A 26,624-nucleotide genomic window follows, 5' to 3' on the forward strand; every position below is an offset into this window, starting at 1 on the left:
AGTAGCCTATATGTTGTGTCCTATAATATGAGTTTTTTTATATATAGAGGGTATGTGCGTGACATCATCATCATACCCGGAAGTTATTCGGGAACGCCTATTGAGTGTCAAAAACTACTTTCTGGCCTTGACAGCCCATACATCCAAACAGAAAGGTCCTATCTGATTGCATTAAACGACATTAAACAATGTTAAACTCACTTTGCCACTCATATTGACACTTGATTTGCCACTCAATTTGCCATTCACTTTATGCATGCGCATAGCCTTTATTAATGGTTGAGGTGAGGTTTTTATGTTACAAAAACATGGAATGGAAGTGGTTGGAATCTATTTTATGTAGGTTTCAAGTCAAACAGGCAGAATGCTGTCTAAAATCAGTTAAAAAACTGAATGCAGTTGATAACTATGTGGCTCAGCTTATAATTTGTTTAACATTTCAGTTAAACATTTACGTTTCGGTGTAGTATGACACCGCCTGAAACTTTATAGCCATTAATTATTTTAATGTCAAGACCAAAATGTATGTAAAAACCCAAGAGCTAATCTGTTTGATTAGAAAATAACTTCTATTTTTGGTAACTTATCAAATTACTTAAATGGTAAATGGTGCATTTATATAGCACCTCAAATGAGCTTTATGAAGGAAAAAACAGAACACCACATTAAATATGAAAATATTTAAATATTTTTGTGTCTTGACCTGCCGTCTCTTGCTTCGACTTCAAATATGACCAAAAATATAAGTTCAGTGTGAAAGACCTGGTGGTGTAAAGGTAAAGCATAGGACTCATAAGCAGAAGGTTGGGGGTTTGAATCCAGGCTATAGCAGTTTCAACTTTTTGTCCATAAGAAGAGTCTAGCCCGCCTCCCTCAGGTGGTAGAGGGAGGGGCTTAAAAATGAAATAAAAAAATAAATAAAATATTTGTTTCGTTTGCCTTCCCCTTCTCTGCCACCTTTTCTCTGCCTCCTTTCGTCTCCGCGAGCTTTTCTTCTCTGCCTACTTTCTTCACCGCCAGCTTGGGCTGTTGTTTTCGGAATCTCGTTAGTGTCGTACATTTTACGTTCTGATGTTTACTGTCTTTTAACATATTTCGGGGATTTGACACGTTCTCTTTCACCATCTTTCGGGATTCTCTATTTTACCATCCTTCAGGATTTTTCTTTGCACGATATGCTCTTTAACCATCTCTCGGAGTTTCTTTGCATGATTGTTACCTTGTACCCTTTTTCTGGGTTTTTCCTTGAACCATTTTCAGACTGTTCCTTCACCATTGGTGAGGTTTGAACTCGCAGTCTTTGATCTTTGAGGCATTTGTCTTAACCACTTCACCACTGTGGTTCATAACTAATCTGTTGTCTTGTACGTTTTTAAGTGAAAGAGCAGAGGTAAAGGTACAAGAGCCAGGTAAAACTTCGGAAAATTCCTAATCTGGGTTTGAACTAGGAACCTTCTGCTTGTGGGCCCAGTAACTTCTCCACCACACCACCATGGCATATACAGGACTTGATCTCTTGCACAACTTCAAGTAAAGATTAGTTAAAGGTATAGGAACAAGGTAAAACTTTAAATAATGTCCTAGACATTTGCCAGGTTTGAACTAGCAACCTCTTGGCCTCAAGGCGTTTGCCTTAACCTCTACTCTATAAAGGTTTACTTTAAATCTCTTCTTTGCACATCTTCACTAAAAGATTAAATAAAGGTGCAAGAGTGAGATAAAAGCTAGAAGGATTCTTTGCTGGATTTGAACTAGAACCCTATAGGTTGTCAGTCAGGGATCTTACCACTGCACCACTGGAACCATCAAAGTGTCTTCTTTCAAGGTTAGATAAAGCAAAAAAATAAAAATAATAGATGAACTACGAAGAAGATTCCACACTGGTTTTGAACCCCAAACCTCCTGTTTTCAAGGGCTGCATCTTAACCACCACACTATTGAATTGAATATCTGATCTGTCCAATTTTGCAGTTTTTAATGAAAGATCAAGTTACAAGAGCCAGGCAAAACATGGGAAATGTTCTTGCTGGTTTCAAATCAACATCCTGATTATCCACTGCATCAAAAAGCCAAATAAAAAGAGGAAATAAAGAAAGATAGAATAAATAAACAACAAATGGTTCTGCTTGTGGTAATGCCAGTTCAAACTTTAAAAACACACCTGGTGGTTTTGAACCCAGAAGCTTCAGGTTGTAAGACCTGTACCTTAACCACTGCTCCACTATGGCTCAGCCTGCTTGGTTCTATCGCATGTTTTTCATTAAAATATTAGATAAGGTAACAGAGCCAGATAAACTGTCAGAAAGATCTTTACCAGGATTGAACCAACAACCTCCTGGCAGCAGGGCCTATAACAAAACCACTCCTCCAACTATGGTTAAGTCCTTCATGTGTCTCCTGTACATTTTTATTAAAAGATCAGTCAATAACAGTTTTGAACTCAAGACCTTCTATATTGAAGATCTGTATCTAAAACACTATACCATTAACTTACTGTAATACTTGACTGGTTTTCTTTTGAAAGTTTTAGCAAAAGATTGGGTTACAAGAGCCAGTTAAAACTTGGGAAAATGTCTGGACTGTAATTGAACAAGGAACCTTCTGCCTCTCAGCCATATTTCTTCACCACTGCACCACCATGGCTTATATTTCTGTAGTTTAATTGCACACTTTCCAGTGAAAGATTAGTTAAAGGGGCCCCACCATGCTTTTCAAAATATATATTTTATATAAATATTGGTCCATAATATGGTTTTATACAGGTTTTAGCCTAAACAACCACTCGGATATTAAAAAATCATGTTCTGTCTGTTTCTAATTCCACACCAGGTCAGTCCTTTGTTGACTACGGGGCACTGTCTTTGGGCTAAAATTGGAACGATACAGAGAAGATCAGCATGGTACCACAATGAGAACCATGTAGAGTCAATCCAATTCAAGCCAATTTTAGTACCACTTTAACTCATGGTTCCAACTATGTGTGTGTGTGTGTGTGTGTGTGAGTGTGTGTGTGTGTGTGTGTGTGTGTGTGTGTGTGTGTGTGTGTGTGTGTGAGTGTGAGTGTGAGTGTGAGTGTGAGTGTGTGTGTGTGTGTGTGTGTGTGTGTGTGTGTGTGAAAGGTCAAGTTTGTGGTTAAATATCTGAAAACACAAATTGACATGTATCCAAAAATACTGACGATCGTGCTGTCAAACAATGAAAATACAGTATATGGAATCTATGAAAAGGTAGTGGGGGTCCCTGCTTCATCTCTCTCTCTCAACTAAGGGGTCCCTGGCCTGAAAACGTTGAAGACCCCTGCTGTAAAGAACCCATCCAATGTGCTGAATAACCTGCACCCAGGTCCAGCTCTACTGTGCAGACAGCAACACATTCTTCTCCTTCCACTTCCTGTTCCCTGACAGAGCATGTCGGAGAAGAAGATCAAACGTCTGGTCCAGATGTTCGCTCCAAGTGTAACCAGATGAATGGTGTCAGGTTTATCCAGATGGACATGGGAAAGAAGCCTCTTGGATGACCAGAGCAATCAGTCTCTGGCCAAACTGGAGTTCTTCAACATGTACATTAGCGAGTTTAAGCTCGCTACGGCAACGGCAGATGACAACGGTAATCGGAAATGATCCACGCTCGATAGATCAACCTGCCGTCGCCGCGGCCGCCTCTACTACGGCAGAAGGTCCCTTCCCACGTAGCGCCTACTCCGTCTGCTGCGTGTACGCGTCGCCATGGGAACCAAAGCGTTCAGTGAAAGGGGTGGGAACCCGTCTCCGCCGAGGCTTTGCTTAACCATTTTGATCGCTATGGCGATTACGTCTTAGCAGCCGTAGTCCGCCTGGCGTTGCCGTATTGAAAACCATCTAGCTTAAACTCGCTATTATCAGTGTAGGGCAGGGTTCCCCAATAGGCGGCCTGCGGGCCATTTGCAGCCCACAGGGGGCTACTGTCTGGCCCACACCAACCCCAGTAATAATAGTGGTATAAGAGCAGCAACAACACTAGTATATCGTCTTTGTCGGGTGGAAAGCTTGTATCTCCAAATTTGCACGTTCTTTTGCAAATCATACAAGGCCATCGCACAAAAGTAGTGAAAACAGCAGATCTACAAGCACACAACGCCCCGCACCTCGCTAGTTTGGCCCATGGCCAATCATTTTTCAGGGCCCCCCCACCCTCCACCATAAACCCCCCTCCCGGCCGACGCGCACTACCCAGCTCGGATTTTAAGCCATGATGATCATCTGTGGGCCGAGAAAGCACCTGTAGACAACAGAGGAGGGGCCCACACATTTGATATTTAATTAACGTATACATTTAATAGTAAATTGTCAATGACCACGCAGACCAGTTCCCCCAAGGGCCCCTGAGAGCCCTGGCAGCGCCTCCACCGGCCCAATGGTTAATCCAGCCTGAGACCCCTTTACTACTTGTCAGAAACTCAGGGCACAGCTCTCTTAGTGTTTTGAAGTGTTCTTTTTCCCTCCTACTTCTATTATTCTAGCCTTGAAAAAAAAAGGGAAATGTTAAATAAGAGACCAAGAGAGCCTGAGAGGTGGCATAGTGGTCTAATGATTAGTTCTTCAGCTCAGAGGTGCCGTGTTCAAACCCCAGTCTTCCCAGAGTTCAATGATGCGCTACTTGAGAATTGCGCTAATTTTCTAATTCCACACCAGGTCAGTCCTTTGTTGACTACGGGGCACTGTCTTTGGGCTAAAATTGGAACGATACAGAGAAGATCAGCATGGTACCACAATGAGAACCATGTAGAGTCAATCCAATTCAAGCCAATTTTAGTACCACTTTAACTCATGGTTCCAACTATGTGTGTGTGTGTGTGTGTGTGTGAGTGTGTGTGTGTGTGTGTGTGTGTGTGTGTGTGTGTGTGTGTGTGTGTGTGAGTGTGAGTGTGAGTGTGAGTGTGAGTGTGTGTGTGTGTGTGTGTGTGTGTGTGTGTGTGTGAAAGGTCAAGTTTGTGGTTAAATATCTGAAAACACAAATTGACATGTATCCAAAAATACTGACGATCGTGCTGTCAAACAATGAAAATACAGTATATGGAATCTATGAAAAGGTAGTGGGGGTCCCTGCTTCATCTCTCTCTCTCAACTAAGGGGTCCCTGGCCTGAAAACGTTGAAGACCCCTGCTGTAAAGAACCCATCCAATGTGCTGAATAACCTGCACCCAGGTCCAGCTCTACTGTGCAGACAGCAACACATTCTTCTCCTTCCACTTCCTGTTCCCTGACAGAGCATGTCGGAGAAGAAGATCAAACGTCTGGTCCAGATGTTCGCTCCAAGTGTAACCAGATGAATGGTGTCAGGTTTATCCAGATGGACATGGGAAAGAAGCCTCTTGGATGACCAGAGCAATCAGTCTCTGGCCAAACTGGAGTTCTTCAACATGTACATTAGCGAGTTTAAGCTCGCTACGGCAACGGCAGATGACAACGGTAATCGGAAATGATCCACGCTCGATAGATCAACCAATTTTCTAAGCAAACATATACATGGCCTGGGTGACTCAAAAAGTCTTTATGAATGCATTGGGTGCTCACACATTCTGAGTTATGGTAGCTCTGTTGGAAATGCTCTTGACTCATCATCGAAAGGTCATGAAATCAAATCCCAGCACCTCTCCATCTGAGCAATGGCTTGATTTTAACTCATTCTGTGCCAATGACGGTTTTTGACGTTTTTTTTCAATAGCCCTGGGTGCCAATGACGGTTTTGACGGTTTTTGTGTTTTTTGTATAGATTTTTTTTTTTTTTTTTTTTTTCAAAAAATTAAAAAAAAAAATCAAAAAATCCTGGCACAGCTACCTTGGAGCCATTTTGGCATTTGGCACAGAATGAGTTTTTAAAAGGCCATTGTAATTGACAATGCATTGGGCGCTTAAAGTTAAATATTTCAAAAACTACAAATTATTTCTCAGCAGTAGATATCATCAGAAGTAAACACAGAAGTAAAAAAAACAAAACAAAGCAAAATAAAAGTTATTTACAATGAAGGGTCAGGGCAGGGGAGAGTAAGTTTAGGCTAGCTTTATTGTTACCAGTTTCGAGTGGCAGCCGCCTGTGTATGTGTGTCACAACCAGAGTTGGGTGTAACGCGTTACAAAGTAACGCGTTACTGTAATAATACTACTTTTTTCGGTAACGAGTAGTGTAACGGTACTACTCCTCCGAAATAATAATAACACTACAAATACTGCCTGGTCGCGTTACTCGCTACTCGCTACTTTCGTGCCTGCAGTTTCTGCTTCTGCCTTCAGCAGGAACCGATTGTAAACATCATCACTTGTCTTTTAAAACATTGGAACTGCCATTTATCTAAAATAACTAACCAAAGAAGAGGTAATCAAACACATTTGATAACACATTTGATTGTCAGCGCAGCAGCAGGTCACGGTGACACTGTGGCAATCAAGCCGCAGCCAGCAGCCACCCGACATTTGATAACCATCGCATATAGATTAATACAAGGGACTAAAAACAGCAAACCCCCCAAATACGGATATTTATAATATCAAGCAAAGAAATGAGTTACCTTTTGCCCATGAGAGAAGGGGAGAGAGAGAGAGAAAAGAGAAAAAAAGAGTGGCACGGCAGCGCATCACGAGGTGCGCAAAGCCGACGTTTGAATCACAGCCTAGATTAATATCCTACACGTGACAAGATACATTAAAACCCCCAAATAGTGAGTATTAAATATCCAGCGAGCCACAAGAATGAATTAGCCTACTGGAAATGTACGGTAGGCTGAGAGAGAGAGGGAAAAAGAGCACCTCACCTTTGCTCTGAGACTCTGACATGAGCTGATGATGACGGACAATTAATAATTCCTTATGCAAAACCATCGCTGCATGTTGCTTTTTTAAGCAAATGGGAAGTTTTCCGCTGCTAGAATTAGTTTGACATTGTTTTAGTGCTTCTGCTGCACACGGAGTCATCTCATTGTAGTTCCATCACTTTCGCCTGCTACAGTAGGGTAGAGTGGGGGAATAGGCCCCCCCTGGGGTAATAAGCCCCCCAGCTGTATTTGACTACAGAACTACCTACTTACTAATACAAATTATAATAATTACTATATGACCTGCTGCGCTCTGTGGGGGGAGAATCTCCGCCAGGTCATGTCCACCCCTGGACTGGAAAATTCATAGGAGCCAAATGGAATGAAATCTGCTTAAACTGACTGACATATGGATACAGAACTATAGGCTATAATGTCAGGTGGAAACCATGTATGTCCATAAATAAATGAATAAACTCATATGTGAGCTAAATAAGGCCACAGGGGCTCAGAAATAATTTAATTATTATAATTTTGATTAATTATTATAACTTCGTATTATTAATATTATTATTATTATTAGACTCATTCAAATGACCACCAGTGAGCCCTGCTCACTTCATTGAACAACATAACTGTATTGTATTAGATATTATAATAATATATAATAAATATTTAATACATCTAATATATGTTGGCAATGCATCTCAGGCTTTTTTATGGAGTAACGCAAAAGTAGTGTAACGAGTAGTGTAACGAGTTACTTTCTCCAGGAAGTAATGAAGTAGTGTAAGGCACTACTTTTTTCAGAGGTAATATGTAATATGTAGTGCACTACTTTTTGGAGTAACGGATCCCAACTCTGGTCACAACATGATGTTGTTGTTACCTGCAGTGGATGAGGGCTGTGTTAAGGGTCCCATGTGACTGGAGGGGGTAACCCGGGCGATGCCACCGCACGACACTGGGAACTGGGAGGCTGCATAGCGCTTCTCCATCTTCATCTCTCTGCTGGACACACACACACACCATTTAACATTTTCACATTTGTTTTCAATTAAATAATAATACCCAACAAGGGGAATACCCAACATGGTTGAATGCAGGCCGGGCGGCAGGGCTCAATGGCTTAGAGGGGCCGTCTGTGAGCTTAAGGTTGCGACCATTATGCAAATGTTTGTTTCGCCTTTGTTTTCTGGTTTTCCTTTTGTTTCACGGATGTGCGGGCATGGGGCAGGGGGGGCGCATGATGGGGCCCGACCCCTGCAGTCCCCCTCGTGCCGCCGGGCCCGGTTGAATGTCATTTGACATTTTGATTATTGGTGGTGGTACCCACGATGCATTGCGCACTCATCCAAAGTGAGGCACTAACTTCAGGTAAAACATTAAAATGGTGTGTGGGCTTGGTGATTTTTTGGTGAATTACTCTAACTTCCACAATCACTCACTCCACTTTGTGGATTTGACTTTGCTTGAAGGAGCTATTAAATTTAATCTAAAATGTTCTGTCAATGCTCTCCATTCATCGCATGCAGAAGAAACGACTAAATACTGTAAATGCAGTTTGATCCTAAAGAGGTGTGCTCCTTGGACACCTCTTAGAGTTTAGGACCTAAATTGTGCTATGATGTCAGCTACTGTCTTTCTCCAGTCCACATTCTAGTCGTCTAGACTAGAGTTTGTGTCCTGCATCTTAAAAAATAGAGCTGATTCACTCTATGGCCACCAGAGGGAGGCATTGTCTTCTCAAAATAATTCTTAAACCACACTGACACTTTATGTCAATATTGGTGTAGTAACTTGCTCTGTTGCTTCAAAAATAGTATCCTCATAGCCTTACATTGCACAATGACATATATCTGAATTAACATTAAAAAATAAATGTATAAATAAATGCCGTACTGGGTTCTGGGATTTTATATATTGGCATAATATGCGTTGGGTTTGTTTTGCTTTGAGATCTGTTTCACCATGCAATGTAAGTCAATGACAAGATTATTTCAGAATACCAGTTTCAGATCAACGGAGAAATGGAGCAAGATATCTCACCAGTGTGTGGACATCGTGGCATGATCTACCGCACTGGGAATGGACGCAGCAGACCACCGACCACATACAGTAATCCAGTGATGGTCAACCTTTTGGATGAGGGCACTCTTGAAAACCTCGAATGTGTTTGCAGCCCACCCACTCGTTCAGCTGCCGTGTTAAGTGGTCAGATGGGTGGTCCGCATGCACCTTCAGAGCATGTGTCGGATCAATGGAATATACATTAAGTTCCTATCAGTGTTGATTTCGTCGACTAAAACTATGACGAAAGATGTTTGTCGACTGCGTTTTTCTTACTGATGAAAACTAAATCAAAACTAAATAAAAACTAAGCTGTGATGACTAAAACTAAGACTAAATATATTGACAATTTCGTCAACAAAATAAAAACTAGACTAAAACGTTAGGGAGGGACTAGTGGAGGAGAAAGTCATTTTATGTTTGGTTGCTACAAGCTCACAACGCGTCGCAGCAGATCGGCTATTTTCAGCATGCAACCAAGTGTAAAATCAGTCATTACGATGCCATCAAGGCTTGCCATAATACATTTTAGTTTGACTAAGTCAGCTGTAGATTTAGTCGCCTAAAACCTTATGATATTTAGTCAACTAAAACTAGACTAAAACTAAAACTTTGCAGGTGACTAAATTATGACTAAAACCAAAAGACATTTTATTCAAAAGACTATGACTAAAACTAAATCAAAATTTGCTGTCAAAAACAACACTGGTTCCTATTTATCAGTACCAAAAGAATTGTTGACAGTTTAGTCCAGTAATTTTAGGTCAAAATTAGGCTAAACCTAAAACAAATTGCAATAGTAGCAAACTCAACTGATTTTGTATCCTCAATATGTCCTTAGTGAGGGAAAAAAAAGTCCCAAGGAATCGCATCAGGGGAAAGTTTTGAAAACGACCTACCTACCTTCACTTACTATACACTACACTATAAAGGAAAAAATGACTCCCAAAAAATCTCCTTTAAGTGGGATGTGAGGGGTCAAACTAGGGGGTTTTAATTATTCTGAATCCATTGCAAGCATTTGTTTTGCACGAAAAACATTCCTTGGGCAAGAAATGGCCCCTCAAAACGATGGTTTAGTGATTTTCACCTTTTGGGGTCCGTTTTTAGCCCAAGGAATGTTTTTCATGCAAAACAAATGCTTGCAATGGATTCAGAATAATTAAAAACCGCTAGTTTGACCCCTCACATCCCACTTAAAGGAGATTTTTTGGGAGTCATTTTTTCCTTTATAGTGTAGTGTATAGTAAGTGAAGGTAGGTAGGTCGTTTTCAAAACTTTCCCCTGATGGGATTCCTTGGGACTTTTTTTCCCTCACTAAGGACATATTGAGGATACAAAATCAGTTGAGTGTGCTACTATTGCAATTTGTTTTAGGTTTTTTCATATAACGACTGGACTAGTTATTTGGGGGCCCGCTTGCAGAATCCGATTACTGCAGTTGAGAATAGGGATGGGACGATACGCGATATTATCGTTTATCGTGATAAATAATACTCACGATAATCGTATCGTGGAGATTTAATTTATCGTGATATCGTGCTCAATCATGCACTGGGATCAATTCACCTTTTATTTTCCGAGCTGCATATCTGGTACCACTTAAACCCTCTATAATTGGTAAAAGGTACTTGATATAATCTCAATACAGTCTTTTTTTTCACTCTCTACCAAATGTCTTTGCCAAAAAATAGCCGATCTATAAGCTCACAACGCGTCGCATTGCGACACGTTGTGAGCTTGTAGATTGGCTATTTTTTGGCAAATGTTCTGCCCCAGGATAATGGATTTTGATTATCGCGATAATATCGTAAATCGCGATTTCTTTTGTAACAATCATCGTGATATGACATGTTCATATTGTCCCATCCCTATTGGACATCTGATGACGATATGTGAAAGGAGATGGCCAGGTAACCAACAACACAACCCAAACCTGTACAAAGCAGATGGCCAACCCAAACCTTGACTAAAGTCTCATGTGTGATTTGACCTGACCTGAACAGAACACTTCACATTATCTGAGTCTATAGACATGCTGGATCTGTCAACCTTCCCTCCGATGGAAAGCCTCCATAGGAACTTTCCATTTCTCTCTAGTGCTAGTGCACACACACACACACACACACACACACACACGTACGTCATCACCTGCTAATGGGAATGTGTTGAAACTCTGAATGGAAACGGGAGATACTGATCTGGAATCTAGGTGTGCGAGACGTGCGTGAAAGCGTGCATGTGCATAAGAGTGTGCCGTTGTGAGTGGATGTGGTTGTGTGTTCTACAGGTAGTTTCCTTTTCTATTATCTCTTTTGAAGTACACATTATCTGCTTCAGCTCATCTAGAGCTGTAGTTAACCATTGACCCACTGGCCCAATGCTGTTCTTTATTCACCAACAACAGTGCTGCTGATAGTCTGCCTGTTAATGGTTAAATAAGGGGAGACATGATCAGCCTCAGCTCACTGTGTTGGCTCACCTGTGCAAAACATAGTCAAATCCTGTGTTAACTTGACTTTGAGAGTTAATTTCAAACTAGGGAGTGAATTTAACACTGATGATTCTACTGTATGAGGCTGAAGACAAAACATTTTACGGCCTTTTTCTGAAATAACTGCTAAACACCTATCAGGCCCTAGTATTTAGAATCAATGCCAATTTGGACATAAATGCATAATTTTATTGATGACCCAATAATATGATTTATTCATACTTTTTCACAGTGCAGACTTGCGTGTTGCTCAACACGCTCGTTGATGTCATCAAGTGTGCGTCCGTGTGGAAGCGGGGAGTGAGAGTCCTCTCCTTTTCAATGTTCTACTTCTCTACTATCAGCACTGACCAGGTGTTTAGGTTCATCATGATATATGATAGCCTACTTTAAACGGCTGCAAGCCTGATATTGAATCATTTATGATATTGAGAACTGTTTGTGTTGTTCGCAAAAACATTTATGCGCTAGGAGGAAGTGGATTTTGAGGCTTTATCGAAAAAACTAAAAGCGCATTAGTGCAATGGAAACGGGTCAGCCAATAAAAGCGAATAAATGATGACGTTCTGGTCCATCGTCCTCCAAGTTAACACTTTCCCCTGCCGCTTAACGTCCATTGTATAGCGTTAGCCCACAAAACAAACCGCTTTGTTACACGCGGACCGTGTGTAAATTCCTCCCGTTTTCACAACGTGACAGCTGTAGCTCTTTACAGACTGTTGTGCAAAGACAACCTCCGACAGAGCGACCTGGCGTTTCCCAAGGACCCTAAGCACAACGGTGGGGGCCAGTGGTGGGCAAGGAGGTAGGGGAGCGCTTCGCTGTGTTCAGCTGGACCGCGCGGAGGTGCCGAAAGTTGGGGGGGCAAAGATTCTGTCCATAGCGGCACATGAGTCGACTCATGCGACTGTCGCTAATTCGAATGACACTCGCAGAAGGAAACAGGCTTAATTCGCTTTGTCGAAAATAATCCTATTTTCGAATAAGCTTTATGGATAGCAACTAGTGACTGCAGTGAGTGCTCAACTGCTGCTGGGATTTTAATCCCATAATGGAACAGACTATTGTCTGCCACATTCCTATGAGAAGTAAAGACAGTGAAACATGCACTGGAAGCATCAATGCCTCATTCACACTGACTTCTGTAGCTCCAGCTGAGTCTTGAGTTTCTTCTTGGCTCCCTGGGTCAAGTCATACTTGTTCAGGTCCTCCTCTGTCAGCGCTAGGAACTGTGGGAAATGTAGGAAAGTGATTAATAAGTGGTTCTTGAGTTATGTACGGTAATCATATTGTCATACTGTCTACACACGTGGTTCTCAAAAGTGGGTTGTGGGGACACCCAGGGCCTCCCCAGCTAAATGATTAATAGTTGAGAACCAAATGGACCCTTACAGGTCTGTAACTCAGAGGATGTACAGATGGTACACCCTCAGAGTTATGGGGTCCATGGCCTAATTCAAAACAGTTTGGGGGGGTCCTTGGTATGAACAAGTTTGAGAACCTCTGGTCTAAACTCACCTCCTCCATGGTCAGCTGTTTGAAGACTGGGTAGTACTTATGGAGGCGAAGCCGACGTAGCCAGTCCAGGATACCATTTTGTTCCGGAGTGTTGACCAGGGACTGGGAAGAGCTCTGGGAATGGGACTGGGAGTGTGAGTGGTGCTGGGACTGGGAGTGGACCTGGCTACTGAACTGACCACTGGTCTGTGGCTGAGGATGGTGCTGGCCGTACGAGTGGGACTGAGAATGGGACTGGGACTGCAGAGCGGTCTGAGACTGACACTGGTCTGATGACGCTACCCCAGCGGTGGTGGGACAGGGAGGCTGAGGGAGAGAGGACAGCTGAGGGGAGTGCCTGAGGGGCGGTATGGAGGGAGGTAGAGGGGGGAGCGAGGGGAGGTGCAGAGGGGAGCGATTCAGGACGGAGCAGTGGATGCTCACAACCGGCTGGATGCTGGCCACGCCACACACCCTGAGACAGACAGAAAGAAAGGAGAGATTTTTGTGAAATCACAATGCGGTTTTAAGCTTTATTTACCCAGAGCACGTTGTTCTGGGGCAGTGGTTCCAAGGCACACTAACCACACATTATTATTGCACAATTTACAAGTATAAAAGTTATGAATGCATTTTTAATTTACTATATCCGTACTGTGTGTTCATTTCCCAATACAGATGCCCATTTTATACCCTAAGACAGTGGTTCTCAAAGTCGATTCCAGGGACTCTGTGGGTTCCTTTACGGGGGTCTAAATGGACCCTTACAACAAGTCTGTAACTTTGACAGTGAGTGTACAAATGGAAACAAATGAACCCTAACAGGACCATTTGGTTCCATTTGTACACTGAGAGTTATGGGGAGACCTTGAAATCTGAAAGTTTGAGAAACACTGCCCTAAGAACATATTTGAACTACTTTCAAGAGGTTTCAACCTGGAATCCCTGGCACTTGTCATTGTAGGGGAACATTTTAGCTGATCTACCAGCTCACGTGTCAAATGCGTTGTGAGCTTGTAAATGAGCAACGTTTGCTATGAGTACAGGCATGGCTTGAGTTTCTGACGTGCCCATCGTTGGTGTGTCTTAGGCACATAGGGTTTGAAAAGCCCTGGGGTAGAGCACCCTTATTACTGTCTCAATAACATTCCACTTTGCACTCACACTGTTTCACACACTCATTACATACTTGAACTGCAACCACAGCCCTCTTCTGTCTACCACCGAAGGCTGAACTATGATTCAAAGTATCGCCGTCTCTACGTTGCACAGACCTGCGGTGTACCGAGTACCGACCGGTCCTATGACTTATAATACGGTGTCATATCTAGGGCTGTCACGATTATGACATTTTACATGACAGTTAATTGTCACTCAAATAATTGTGATTAATGATTTAATTGTGTTTTTTGTTGTTGACAATTACATTTCTGTTTGGCTTGTAGGCTTTGAAGTTGCACATGGCAGATATGACACGTAACCTAAATATACCAGTAAGACTCCCTAATCGGGAGATAAGCGACCGTTGGTCGCTTATCTCCTGTCACACTGCTGACATCAGTATGACATCACACCGTACACAAATGACCCTTATATAAGACCGGCATTATCTACCGACAGATTAGTAACAAGATGTCAAAATCATTGAAGGTTTACCCTACTAACCAACTGTTTACCATAGCAACCATGTTTTTTACCTTAGCAACCAACTGTTTACCCTAGCAACCAACTTTTTACCACAGCAACCATGTTTTTTTTACCCTAGCAACCAACTGTTTACCCTAGCAACCAATTGTTTACCATAGCAACCATGTTTTCTTACCCTAGCAACCAACTGTTTACCCTAGCAACCAACTGTTTACCATAGCAACCATGTTTTTTACAGGGCCTGGGATTGATGACATCAGAAATCTCCATATATGGGCATGAAAGGGATTTTGTTTCTGGAAATATGTCTGTGGGGTGCCACATTTGTAATAAAACACTTACATCACACATCTGGATATCCATACAGCCCATCTAGTTTGCCTGTGTCCATTTATGCCCATATATCTGATGACATTGGGACAATGATCTCCATATATGGGCATAAAACTTATGTTAATTAGTAAAGCCTGGGGATCTCCATATATGGGCATGAGGGGTACCCTAAAAGGGCATCATCTGGGAATAGCAAATATAGTTATCCTAGAAAGTGAAAATCTTACATCAAAGGCCATAACTACCTACCTACCACCATACTGCATTCCTCATTAAACTACCTACCAGTAAGATGCCTAAGGGAGAAAAGCAAAGGGCGAGGTTGCTTCTGGCCAGTGATGTATATCGGACCATTTAACCATATATGGAGACATCTGGTACCCAAAGATATTCACAGATATGGGCTTAATATTGATGACATAAGGGATCTCCATATATGGGCGTAAAAGGGATTTGGTTCCCCTGGCATCACAGGGATCTCCATATATGGGCATAAAATGGATTTGGTTACCCTGGCAACACGGGGATCTCCATATCTCCATATATGGGCATAAAAGGGATTTGGTTCCCCTGGCATCACAGGGATCTCCATATATGGGCATAAAAGGGATTTGGTTCCCCTGACATTACAGTGATGTCAGTGGCTGGTTCTACAGAGGGGATCTCCATTTATGGGCATAAAAGGGAATGTATGTATGATGATGTCAGATATCATAGACGTCATAGGACTTTCACATAACGAATAACTGAGTAAGCATGTAAACCCGTAAAATCTATATTTGGGCATGGCTGATTTATGACCTCATCATGATGACACGAGCAAACACAGCTGAATTGTATAAATGATCAGTGCAGAAACCAACAGAAGTATTTGACCAAGACTCTTCGATTTAAACATCAACAAAGGTGTGACGTTTGTTGATGGTCACGTGTGACGTGTGACGGACGGACGGACGGACGGACGGACGGACGGACGGCCGTTGGAGGTTTTCATAGTAAACTGCTCCCTGACGGTCGCAACAAAGAAACTAGAAAAATATTGTTCCTTCGAAACAATTGTGGGCTCGCTTCAAGCCAGAAAACAATGGCTATAAAAGCACAAAATGTCAAGATCGCAGGCATTGCTCTCTTTGACGTTACTGACGTCAAAGATTGGTCCATTTTGTTCCAAAAATGTGTTGTGCAAAAGTTGACCCGCTGGTGGCGCTATAACAGGCCAATGTGAGAAGGTTGGTATCTGTTCCTTGACCTATTGGGAATGTGCTTGCAAGATTTCACGCACATCCCAGGCTGTGTTCATGATTTGAGGTGTTTTTGGCTTTGGACACTTTATCGCTGCTTGCAGCTATATTTATTATTATTATTTTATAATTTTTTTGTGTGCACTTCATAGGCATGTTAGATAAAGGTCCTTAGATTGCGTGTAGAATGTTTCATGCAAATTGCAAAAAAAATCCTAGAATAAAAACGGGTTTAAGCGTTTTACAAACTGCTCAAAATTATATAGCGCCCCCCTTTGGCCATTTGGGGTAAGATTGGTTTCAGTGATATTTGAACTAACCCTCTACACTATTTTGTCATGAAAATGTGACTTTGCATTTATGTTTTAGAGGCAGAAGAATAATTTGCATAAAAATGCAATATTGTTTGAATTATTTAAAAAAGCATGTTTCAATGTTAAAGAAATCCGATCTGACAGATCTTTAGATATCGGTCCAAAGTTCACGTAAAAAAAGTTTTGTGCACGTGACGCGAAAATTCCAGAATAAAAGCGGGTTTACGCGTTTTACAAACTGCTCAAAATGGCGGAAAATTAAAGGGCGGAGCTTACTTAACAACGACACAGATGTCTTCCGCTTGAGTCAAAGCACACGTGTAACAAGTTGCATGTCTTCAAACGAAACGAGTCATGACTTATGCCCGTTTGAAGTTTGAATTTTCAGACGCTTCGTATAGCGCCCCCCTTTGGCCGATTGGAATAAAATTGGTTTCAGTGATACTTTGACTAACCCTCCACATCTTTGCCAAATGCCATGAACGTGTAACTTTGCATGTATGATTTAGAGGCCGAAGAATAATTTGCATAAAACCGCAATATTGATTGAATCATTAAAAAATTATATTTCACTTTAAAAGAAATCCGCCGAGATTAGTTTAACCGTATTGGTCCAAAGTTCATGTGAAAAAAGTTTTGTGCACTTGACGCGAAAATCCCAGGAGGAGAAAGATTTTTACTGTTTTTCATATAATTCCGAATTGTGGGAGACCTAAAGGTCAGAGGTCAAAAGTTAGAGGGTAAAAGTTGTTCGGCATGAGGAGACGCATAAGTGTATACAGGTTTCATGGCTGTATGTATAACACAGCATGAGCTATACCTGTTCAAAGTTCGCACTTTCGAAGGCTTCCTACAGCGCCACCATTTGGCCGATTGCTATAGAAAATAATAGCACACTTCGCCACTGTAAACTGAACACATTGATGTTTTTATTTTCATTTTCTCACTAAGTATGTAGGAGTAGAAAGGAACCGAAGTTCCCGTCTACAGTATGATATGACTGATAGATAAATAACTAGAAAAATATTGTTCCTTCGAAACAATTGTGGGCTCGCTTCAAGCCAGAAAACAATGGCTATAAAAGCACAAAATGTCAAGATCGCAGGCAGTGCTCTCTTTGACGTTACTGACGTCAAAGATTGGTCCATTTTGTTCCAAAAATGTGTTGTGCAAAAGTTGACCCGCTGGTGGCGCTATAACAGGCCAATGTGAGAAGGTTGGTATCTGTTCCTTGACCTATTGGGAATGTGCTTGCAAGATTTCACGCACATCCCAGGCTGTGTTCATGATTTGAGGTGTTTTTGGCTTTGGACACTTTATCGCTGCTTGCAGCTATATTTATTATTATTATTTTATAATTTTTTTGTGTGCACTTCATAGGCATGTTAGATAAAGGTCCTTAGATTGCGTGTAGAATGTTTCATGCAAATTGCAAAAAAAATCCTAGAATAAAAACGGGTTTAAGCGTTTTACAAACTGCTCAAAATTATATAGCGCCCCCCTTTGGCCATTTGGGGTAAGATTGGTTTCAGTGATATTTGAACTAACCCTCTACACTATTTTGTCATGAAAATGTGACTTTGCTTGTATGTTTTAGAGGCAGAAGAATAATTTGCATAAAAATGCAATATTGTTTGAATTATTTAAAAAAGCATGTTTCAATGTTAAAGAAATCCGATCTGACAGATCTTTAGATATCGGTCCAAAGTTCACGTAAAAAAAGTTTTGTGCACGTGACGCGAAAATTCCAGAATAAAAGCGGGTTTACGCGTTTTACAAACTGCTCAAAGTGGCGGAAAATCGAAGGGCGGAGCTTACTTAACAACGACACAGATGTCTTCCGCTTGAGTCAAAGCACGCGTGTAACAAGTTGCATGTCTTCAAACGAAACGAGTCATGACTTATGCCCGTTTGAAGTTTGAATTTTCAGACGCTTCGTATAGCGCCCCCCTTTGGCCGATTGGAATAAAATTGGTTTCAGTGATACCTTGACTAACCCTCTACATCTTTGCCAAATGCCATGAACGTGTAACTTTGCATGTATGATTTAGAGGCCGAAGAATAATTTGCATAAAACTGCAATATTTATTGAATTATTAAAAAATTATATTTCACTTTAAAAGAAATCCGCCGAGATTAGTTTGACCGTATTGGTCCAAAGTTCATGTGAAAAAAGTTTTGTGCGCGTATCGAAAAAAACCCAGGAGGAGATAGATTTTTACTGTTTTTCATATAATTCCGAATTGTGGGAGATCTAAAGGTCAGAGGTCAAAAGTCAGAGGCTAAAAGTTGTTTGGCATGAGGAGACGCATACGTGTATACAGGTTTCATGCCTGTACCTCAAACACAGCATGAGCTATACCTGTTCAAAGTTCGCACTTTCGAAGGCTTCCTACAGCGCCACCATTTGGCCGATTGCTGTAAAAAGTAATAGCACACTTCGCCACTGTAAACTGAACACATTGATGTTTTTATTTTCATTTTCTCACTAAGTATGTAGGAGTAGAAAGGAACCGAAGTTTTTTGATACTTGATATGACTGCCTGCCTGATAGATAAATAATGACAATATCTAAAGTGTGCTCGCCAGGTACTGGCGAGCCCACAATGACAACATCTAAAGTGTGCTCGCCTTATAGGCGAGCCCACAATTAAGGACACATTTGACAATTGTGAGCTTGTAGATCTGCTATTTAAAAAAAAACATATAAACATTATTACAAAATAATTGCGATTATGTCAAATAATTGCGATTAGACGATTATGTAATAATTGTGACAGCCCTAATCATATCACTGCCACTGAATGTGTTAACAGTGCCCGTGACATGCGTTCATTCTAAACCCAAATGAAATGTCTACATTTTCTCACATTCACTTTGTGGTACAGAGTGGTAGTGATGAAGAAATGGTTTGCATTGGAAATGTCCCGCTAGATGCTAGATGATTGGAAGAGGCTGAAACAGTATAACACACCGGAGGTACTGTATGGTCCGTGAGACCACTGAACATGGAGAGATGCGAGAGGGGGAATTTGGACGTGCTTGTTTAAAAGTCTCCCTTCAGCCTGAGGTCCTCAGGCAGACTCTCCTAAAGGTCCCAAGATCACAATTAAGGGTGATTGGGCTTTTGCTGTTCAAGCTCCTAGACTCTGGAATGTCCTACCCGAGGCTATGCGATGAGCTGACTCTGTATCGGCTTTTAAATTACTTCTAAAAAACATACATGTTCAGCCTTCCCATAATTCAACTTACTCGTAGCTGCATTACTGTAGCTCTTAAATCTCTCGTTTACTTTCTGTTTCATTTGTATTTGCTCTTTTTTAGCTGTCATCCTTCTATTAGCATTCTATTTTATTGTGTGCACTTTGTAACTCCTGTTTAAAAAGTGCTTTATAAATAAAGCTGATATTATTGTTAAAATTATTGTTTATTAAATGTGAATAGATTTTACCATTTCATACATCAGTTGCGCTTGTTCATCTCTCACACACACACACACACACACACACACACACACACACACACACACACACACACACACACACACACACTTGCTTCCATCAATCAAATCAAGAGAGATACCAATCACAGTTCTTGTTGCTGTGCCCAGTTCTGCCCACATAGCCTGGATGTAGCCCAGCGCCTTACATGTTTGAAGAAATAGACGTACATGTATTATGTAAGCTACAGCGTAACCTTCTGTGTAGACACCACCAGTGTAGATTTCGTCGACTAAAACTATGCTTTGCGGTTCACTTGTGAATTTGTGATATGCTTCTGTACTAGAGGAAGAGGGAGAGTAAAAGGGAGAGAGATAGACGGGTGGGGATGCGCACAGGTTTTTCCTGACGGATCTGAGCAGAGGCCGCGCCCAACGCGGATGTTCCTCTCTCGCCGCGTTGGCCGATAAAGTATAGTTTCAAGCGACCTTGAACCACGAGAGGCACCACCGAGCGAGCTAAAGCGAACAAGTTGCCGTGCCGAACGCTGTGAAGGTCGCTAGAGCCGACTCAGCGCCGTTCGAGTTGCGTCCTGATAGGGACAGAATAGTAAATAATGTTTAGGCGAGAGCGTTTAGCTACTGGCCAATCACAGCGTGTCCTTGCACAAGCTCCTCCCCCTCCTCTCCTCAGATCCGGTAGGAATAGCACACTCGCGGTGGGGAATGTGTGTTGTATCGTACCTGCTGGCTCCTTTGTACTGCAGCACACAGCCAAGATCTGAAAAGACAAGATAAAAGCATTCAATCATAATCATCATCTTAACTGTGAAACTATTTCATAGTGTTCTTTGTTTCTGTGTGTTGTATTTCATAGAAATGTTGTTTTTTCTATGATAGAAAACATTTGCATAATCAAATGTTACTTCAAATAAAGGTGTGTAACAAACAATAACACATAATTCTCTCACTTGTACAGTATTTTCATAATCAAATAACAATTAAGTATTGCTAGAAAGAAGAAAAAGCAGTTAACAGCCTGTTATCTTGGCTTGGGTTATATTTATGATGAAGGGGAAGATCTGTAATTCAAAGACAAAGTTGTTACAGCATGTGAGGGGGTCTCTGCTGTCAAACCATGGGGGGAAGTCAAAATCAGAAGTTCTATGAATATCTTGTAACACTGGACAACTCAGTTGGTCCACAACTGCAAAATGCTACGATTACCAATTCATGGAGCATCTACTGAATGCAGGCCATGTTGTAATGTAAAGCAGAGGTTCCCAAACCTTTTTGTCTCAGGGCACCCCATAAATATTTTTTTTAATCCGAGGCACCCCTACATTATAATTTTCACTCCCAGCACCTTATATTTATAGCATATCGTCGTTGTCGGATAGAAACCTTGTATGTCCAAAACCGGTCGTTTTTTATTTATCATCTATAAAATGTACTAAACTAGTGAAAACAGCAGATCTACAAGCACGTTGTGTGCTTGTAGATCGGCTGTTTTCACTAGTTTTGCTTTACCAAAAGACGTACACATTTGAAACTTGGAGATACTAAGTTTCTGCCCGACACCGACAGTGACGATATTTTAGTGATTATGTTGCGAGGAAAATGTTGAGATAATAGCCATTTTGGTTAGAACTGACTGAAAATAACTTTGTACTACAAGTTTAAAATGATACTAAATATTGTTTCAAGTGTCCAAATAAATTCCAAATATTATCAAATTATCTCGCGGCACCCCTGGACTGCCGTCACGGCACCCCAGGGTGCCCCGTCACCCACTTTGAAAACCCCTGATGTAAAAGACTGTCCTGCAGAGTCACCTGAAGGTTATGTACTGCCAAGAGATCAAATCTATGTGATAGATTTGATGCATCTTATCAAAGAAAAAAGTCGCAAACATTGCTGTTGTCATATGTGGCCACTATATTCTGTGCATGTGGGATATGTGTCGATGATAAATACAATCCTGCCTGGACACTAGACTGGGGTTTGTGTGGGGGCGTAGTATCATTACAGTAGGCCTAGTAGACACGGTAACATTAGCCTGACTCCCTGGGGACTCCTATAAGTCTGGCTCCCCCAGACATACACATACTAATGCACACATGCATGCAAAAAGTACAAGCACGCATGTGTGCACAATACTCACTGCTTTGGGGGCTATAAATATTACCCTGGATGAGGTCACACTCATATACTCTCACACACGCACATGTGCACGTGCACGCACGTACCGGTACACGCGCGCACACACACACACACACGCGCGCGCATGCGCACGCACAACACATTCGTGCGTGCATGCACAGACACACTAATATGAGGTCTCCGATACTCCAGGCCTCCCAACACAAACATGCCACACTGAATTCCCACAGCAGACCAAAATAGACCCCCGATCACTCCCCCACACACCTCCAGAACCCCGGCTGAAAATCCCCACTACAGGCCAAGTCCTCTCGCTACTTCTGTAACCTCACCTTCGCTGTCATTACCAACCACCAACGACCTTGTTAAATTAACACTCCCGGATCTTTCTGTCCGCTCACCTCGCTCCCCCCTCGGCCAAACCCCGAAAACCTGAGACGTGGAAACCCGTTTATCATGTTTTTTGTTTGGCCTCGACCTCGTTGGCACCTCTTTTCTTGCATCCGAGAATAGAAAAGGTTTTTCCCACCCAGCTCTGAACCCCATGTGCCTAGTTCACACCCAACAGCGTTAGAGTTGTCGCGCTAAAGTGTTCACTCAACAGGTGTCCAAGACATCCGAAACATCCCCATCACCTTCACGTGTAACCTTGTTCAGGCTCAGTTCAGACCACAGCGGGTTTTTCTTCAGTTGACGCTTTGTCCAGCAACTAAAGGGTGATTTATGCTTGGTAGTAGGCAATCTACAAGCTCTCAAAGAGTCACTCTGCGACACATTGTGAGCTTGTAGATCCGCTATTTTTGTTGCGCTGCACGGCGCACAACCAAGTATAAATCAGGCCTATAAGCCTCCCTGTCATCCTAGCTGTGTGTTCCGTAGCCATACAGACTGCTACCTGGTACAGTGTGCGTGACTTTACTTCATATGTAACATATTACACACTATGTTACATACAGCAGTGGTTCTCAACCTTTACAGGCCGTGACCCCCAAAATATTCATATTTTAACTGGGGACCCCCCCACCCTGACAAGCACTAAGAGTTGAGGCATTACATTTTGTATAAGATGGTTCTATTGTGAAAACAGCCGATCTACATGCTTGCATGTAGATCGGCTGTTTTCACAATTTCTGCATTTGACAATTTGGCCAATGTTTAATCACTTTAGAAATGTGCATATACCCGCTATACACTTACACTTTATGTTGGTTTGTTTAATGTTGAGTGAGAAAACAATGTTGCACATTAAGTTAATCATCACCCCCCAAAATAATTTGGGGACACCCCTAGGGGTCCCGACCCACAGGTTGAGAACCACTGACATACAGTATAATTATGCTAACACATACATCAGACCGGCAACACGTCACCTATGCCACGCCCCTTTTAGGGAAATAATTGCCATTTTAAGCACAGGGATTGACGCTAATGCTTGCCCGACTGCCCGCGGCAAGTAAAAAAAAGGTTGGGCAGGCGAAGTTTGCTACCTCCTTGCCCGACCAGGCATGTGCGCATTTTTAGAAACTAACAAGATATCTGTCTTCTTTAGATTCTTGAACAGGACTAGAGTCCGTCTCCCTCTCTCTCTGGGCATTCCAAGCTATGGGCTTAATATTGACGACATCAGGGATCTCCATATATGGGCATACAAGAGACAAGGACGGAATGTGATGTCACAATGTGATGTCATGACAATGTGATGTCATAGGTCAGCTATAGACATATACTATGGAGATCAGGGATCTCCATATATGGGCATACAATCGACATACAAGGGACAAGGACAGAATGTGATGTCACAATGTAATGTCACAACGATGTGATGTGTCACAATAGGTCAGCAGCTGTATACATAGTAAACATCCCTCTGGGATCAATGATGTCTAGTAATAATCTAATCTAATCTTACTGTTGCTGGAGGTGAAGGTAGACGCCGGTGCCACAGGAGCCATGGGAGGGGAGGAGGGTGACGGAGAGAGGGAGGAGGAGGCCAGAGACGGAGGGCAGGCGGGTGAAGGAGGAGTGGAGGGGGAGGAGAAGAAGAGGTGGACAGAGTGATGCTGGAGGACGTGGCAGGGGAGAGCTGTCAGACACCTGGAGACACAGTTACACACACTGGCCTGTCACAATTAGCACATACCGGTATTTGCCTGATCGCAATTCGCAATTATTTGACATGGGCTGCAAGTAGTGCAATATTCCGTTGGTGCCTGTTGAGATTGGCACATTTTCTGGGGCAACCTGCCAAGATCACACATGTCACACGTGTCTTCTTCTTCTTTTTTTGTTTTTTTACTCTCAAAAAAGTGCCTGCAATGTAGTGCATTTGAAACTACATTGCAGTGCACATCATGGGGTGATCACTGCTTGCCTCCTATGAATTGTTTTATTTTTATTTTTGTTCATTTTATTTTTATTTCGTTGGTGAGTGAGGTCAGCAGACAGTGACATGAGTGAGATGAAAAAACCTGGGTGATATCTGCCAATCCCAATAGGCACTAACGGTATAGGAGACTTGTTGAATTAAAATGCCATTGGAAGATACTTCTGAATACAAGTAAGTATACGACAATAATGTATTACGTCAAGAGTGTCAAGTGCTTTTCCAAAATAACAGAAGACGGGACTCACCTGGGGTCCAGCTCCAGGGACTGCGAGAGGAACTTCTCTACTCCTTCCTCAGGAAACACCTGTGACAGCTGGGACACACACATGACACGTTGGATACTCGCATATACTCACACTGGATACGCATAGTGTACAAATGTAACCAACTGTAACCAAATGGACCCTCATGGGTCCAACATGAAGAGTTTACTGTGTCAACACTTTATACATGAAGTAGATTTGCTGTCTAAAATGGTTTAATTCTTCTAATTCTAAAATCACACAAATCACTACACAGTATACAGGCATGTGATCAAGATCTGTCCGATATTTCATACTCCATCCTGATTGGCTAAGATTGGCCTCCAAACTTTGCAGGATTGGTCAGTTTTGAACAAAAAATCTAAAGTCATGAACACAGCTTGCACTTTCCATGAAACCTTGCACGCACATTCCCACTATTTTTCAATAGCTGAAGTATAAAATAATTAAGGCCCCTCCACCTTGGGCCCTAGTAACTCAGTCCTACTGTCACCCCCTTGTGACACCCGAATGCATTTGGGTCCCCATCCGGAATCAAGGGGGTAGATTTACTATAATGATTTTTTTTCTCTTAGGAATGCGACAAATAGAAAAATAAATATTGAACTCAAGTCTCCATGGTGTGAGTAATCAATAGAAAAAAATCACACCCGTGTGAACTGAGCGGTGGTTGTGGAGGCTGCGCAACAGCAAAACAAATATAAATATAATAATAAAAATAATAATAAAAAAGATTTAAAAAAGATTAAAAACAAATATTAAAAAAAATAATAATAATAATATGGGGGGGGGGGTGCTTGTGTGTGTGACCCCCCCCCCCCCCTCCCCGTGTGTGTGTGTGTGTGTGTGTGTGTGTGTGTGTGTGTGTGTGTGTGTGTGTGTGTGTGTGTGTGTGTGTGTGTGTTGCAGTTGATTTTCAGGCTAGAAGCAACAGCACCCTCTTTGGTCAACCAGTGGTACTAGGCTACAGACAGACATACATACATACATACATACATACATACATACATTCATATATACACTGATACACACATGGCCGTGCGTGCGTGCGTGCGTACCTGTGCGTGCGTGTGCGTGCGTGTGCGTGCGTGTTTGTTGCAATTGATGCTCAGGCTAGATTCAACATCAGGCTACAGACACATACACGGATACACACTCCTGCATACACCTCAGGCTACAGACATACACACACGGCCATTCTAAGGAGCGGCGTCACCACCGCTCAAAAATCATTTTGGGGTGAGCCTCAAAATGTTAATGTCAAGCCCTGCTACTACTGTACACGGTTCCATGCAATAAATAAAATGTACTGCAGAAAACAAACAATGAAAACCATAATGAATATATCCACAACTAGGGATCCTGGTGCTCCTGACCTGGGAAAGCAGCTCTGTCACCTCCTGTTGAGTTCTGACGACCGACAACACACATCCATCTGACCAACTGGCCTGGAGGAGGCAGGGAGGGAGAGACCAGTGGAGGACACAGCAAGGATTAGAGATACCACAGTTAATCAAACCAAATCGATTATTTAAAAAAAAATTATAATCAATTATTTAATAATCTATCTATAAATGCGAGAAGTCTCTGCGTGTCTGTAATCCGCGTATCTCGAGAACCGTTCGTCCCACCGGCTTCAGATTCGGCACGCGCGTTCCCCGCCGCAGCACGGAGTGCAGTGCCGGGTCTCGACCCGACCCGACGCGCGGTTTTCCCGAACCGGCGCGAAACGTTCGGAATCTCCTTATTTGATTGTTGGTTTATTTGGTTGATTGTTGACATCAGGCTGTTCCGGAGGAAATCGGCGAAAGCTCTGACTCATTGTGACATCACTTCATAAAAGGCTCTGACATCACGTACGCCACATGAGTCAACAAAAAATCTCTGTGAGTGTTTATGTATGTATGTAATCCGCGTATCTCGAGAACCGTTCGTCCCACGGGCACGCGCGTTCTCCATATATGGGCATAAAATGAATGCCCCCATATAT

At 42.2% G+C, this 26,624-nt stretch overlaps 1 protein-coding gene across 1 annotated transcript in view; it reads right to left on the reverse strand.

Annotated features, from left to right (window-relative positions):
* zcchc14 (zinc finger, CCHC domain containing 14) overlaps positions 1 to 26,624 on the reverse strand; it is a gene marked incomplete at its 5' end in the record, with an annotated part of 68,053 nt that overhangs the window by 23,178 nt on the left and 18,251 nt on the right. Inside the window, 7 exons of the mRNA XM_080737234.1 lie at positions 7,677 to 7,798; positions 12,492 to 12,580; positions 12,870 to 13,323; positions 20,567 to 20,603; positions 23,895 to 24,079; positions 24,617 to 24,684; positions 26,011 to 26,082. Of these exons, the coding sequence (XP_080593360.1) occupies positions 7,677 to 7,798; positions 12,492 to 12,580; positions 12,870 to 13,323; positions 20,567 to 20,603; positions 23,895 to 24,079; positions 24,617 to 24,684; positions 26,011 to 26,082 (1,027 nt within the window). The remainder of the gene's footprint in view (positions 1 to 7,676; positions 7,799 to 12,491; positions 12,581 to 12,869; positions 13,324 to 20,566; positions 20,604 to 23,894; positions 24,080 to 24,616; positions 24,685 to 26,010; positions 26,083 to 26,624) is intronic.

This window comes from Nannobrachium achirus (assembly GCF_963921795.1).
Source record: "Nannobrachium achirus genome assembly, chromosome: 11".
Classification (NCBI taxonomy): Eukaryota; Metazoa; Chordata; class Actinopteri; order Myctophiformes; family Myctophidae; genus Nannobrachium; species Nannobrachium achirus.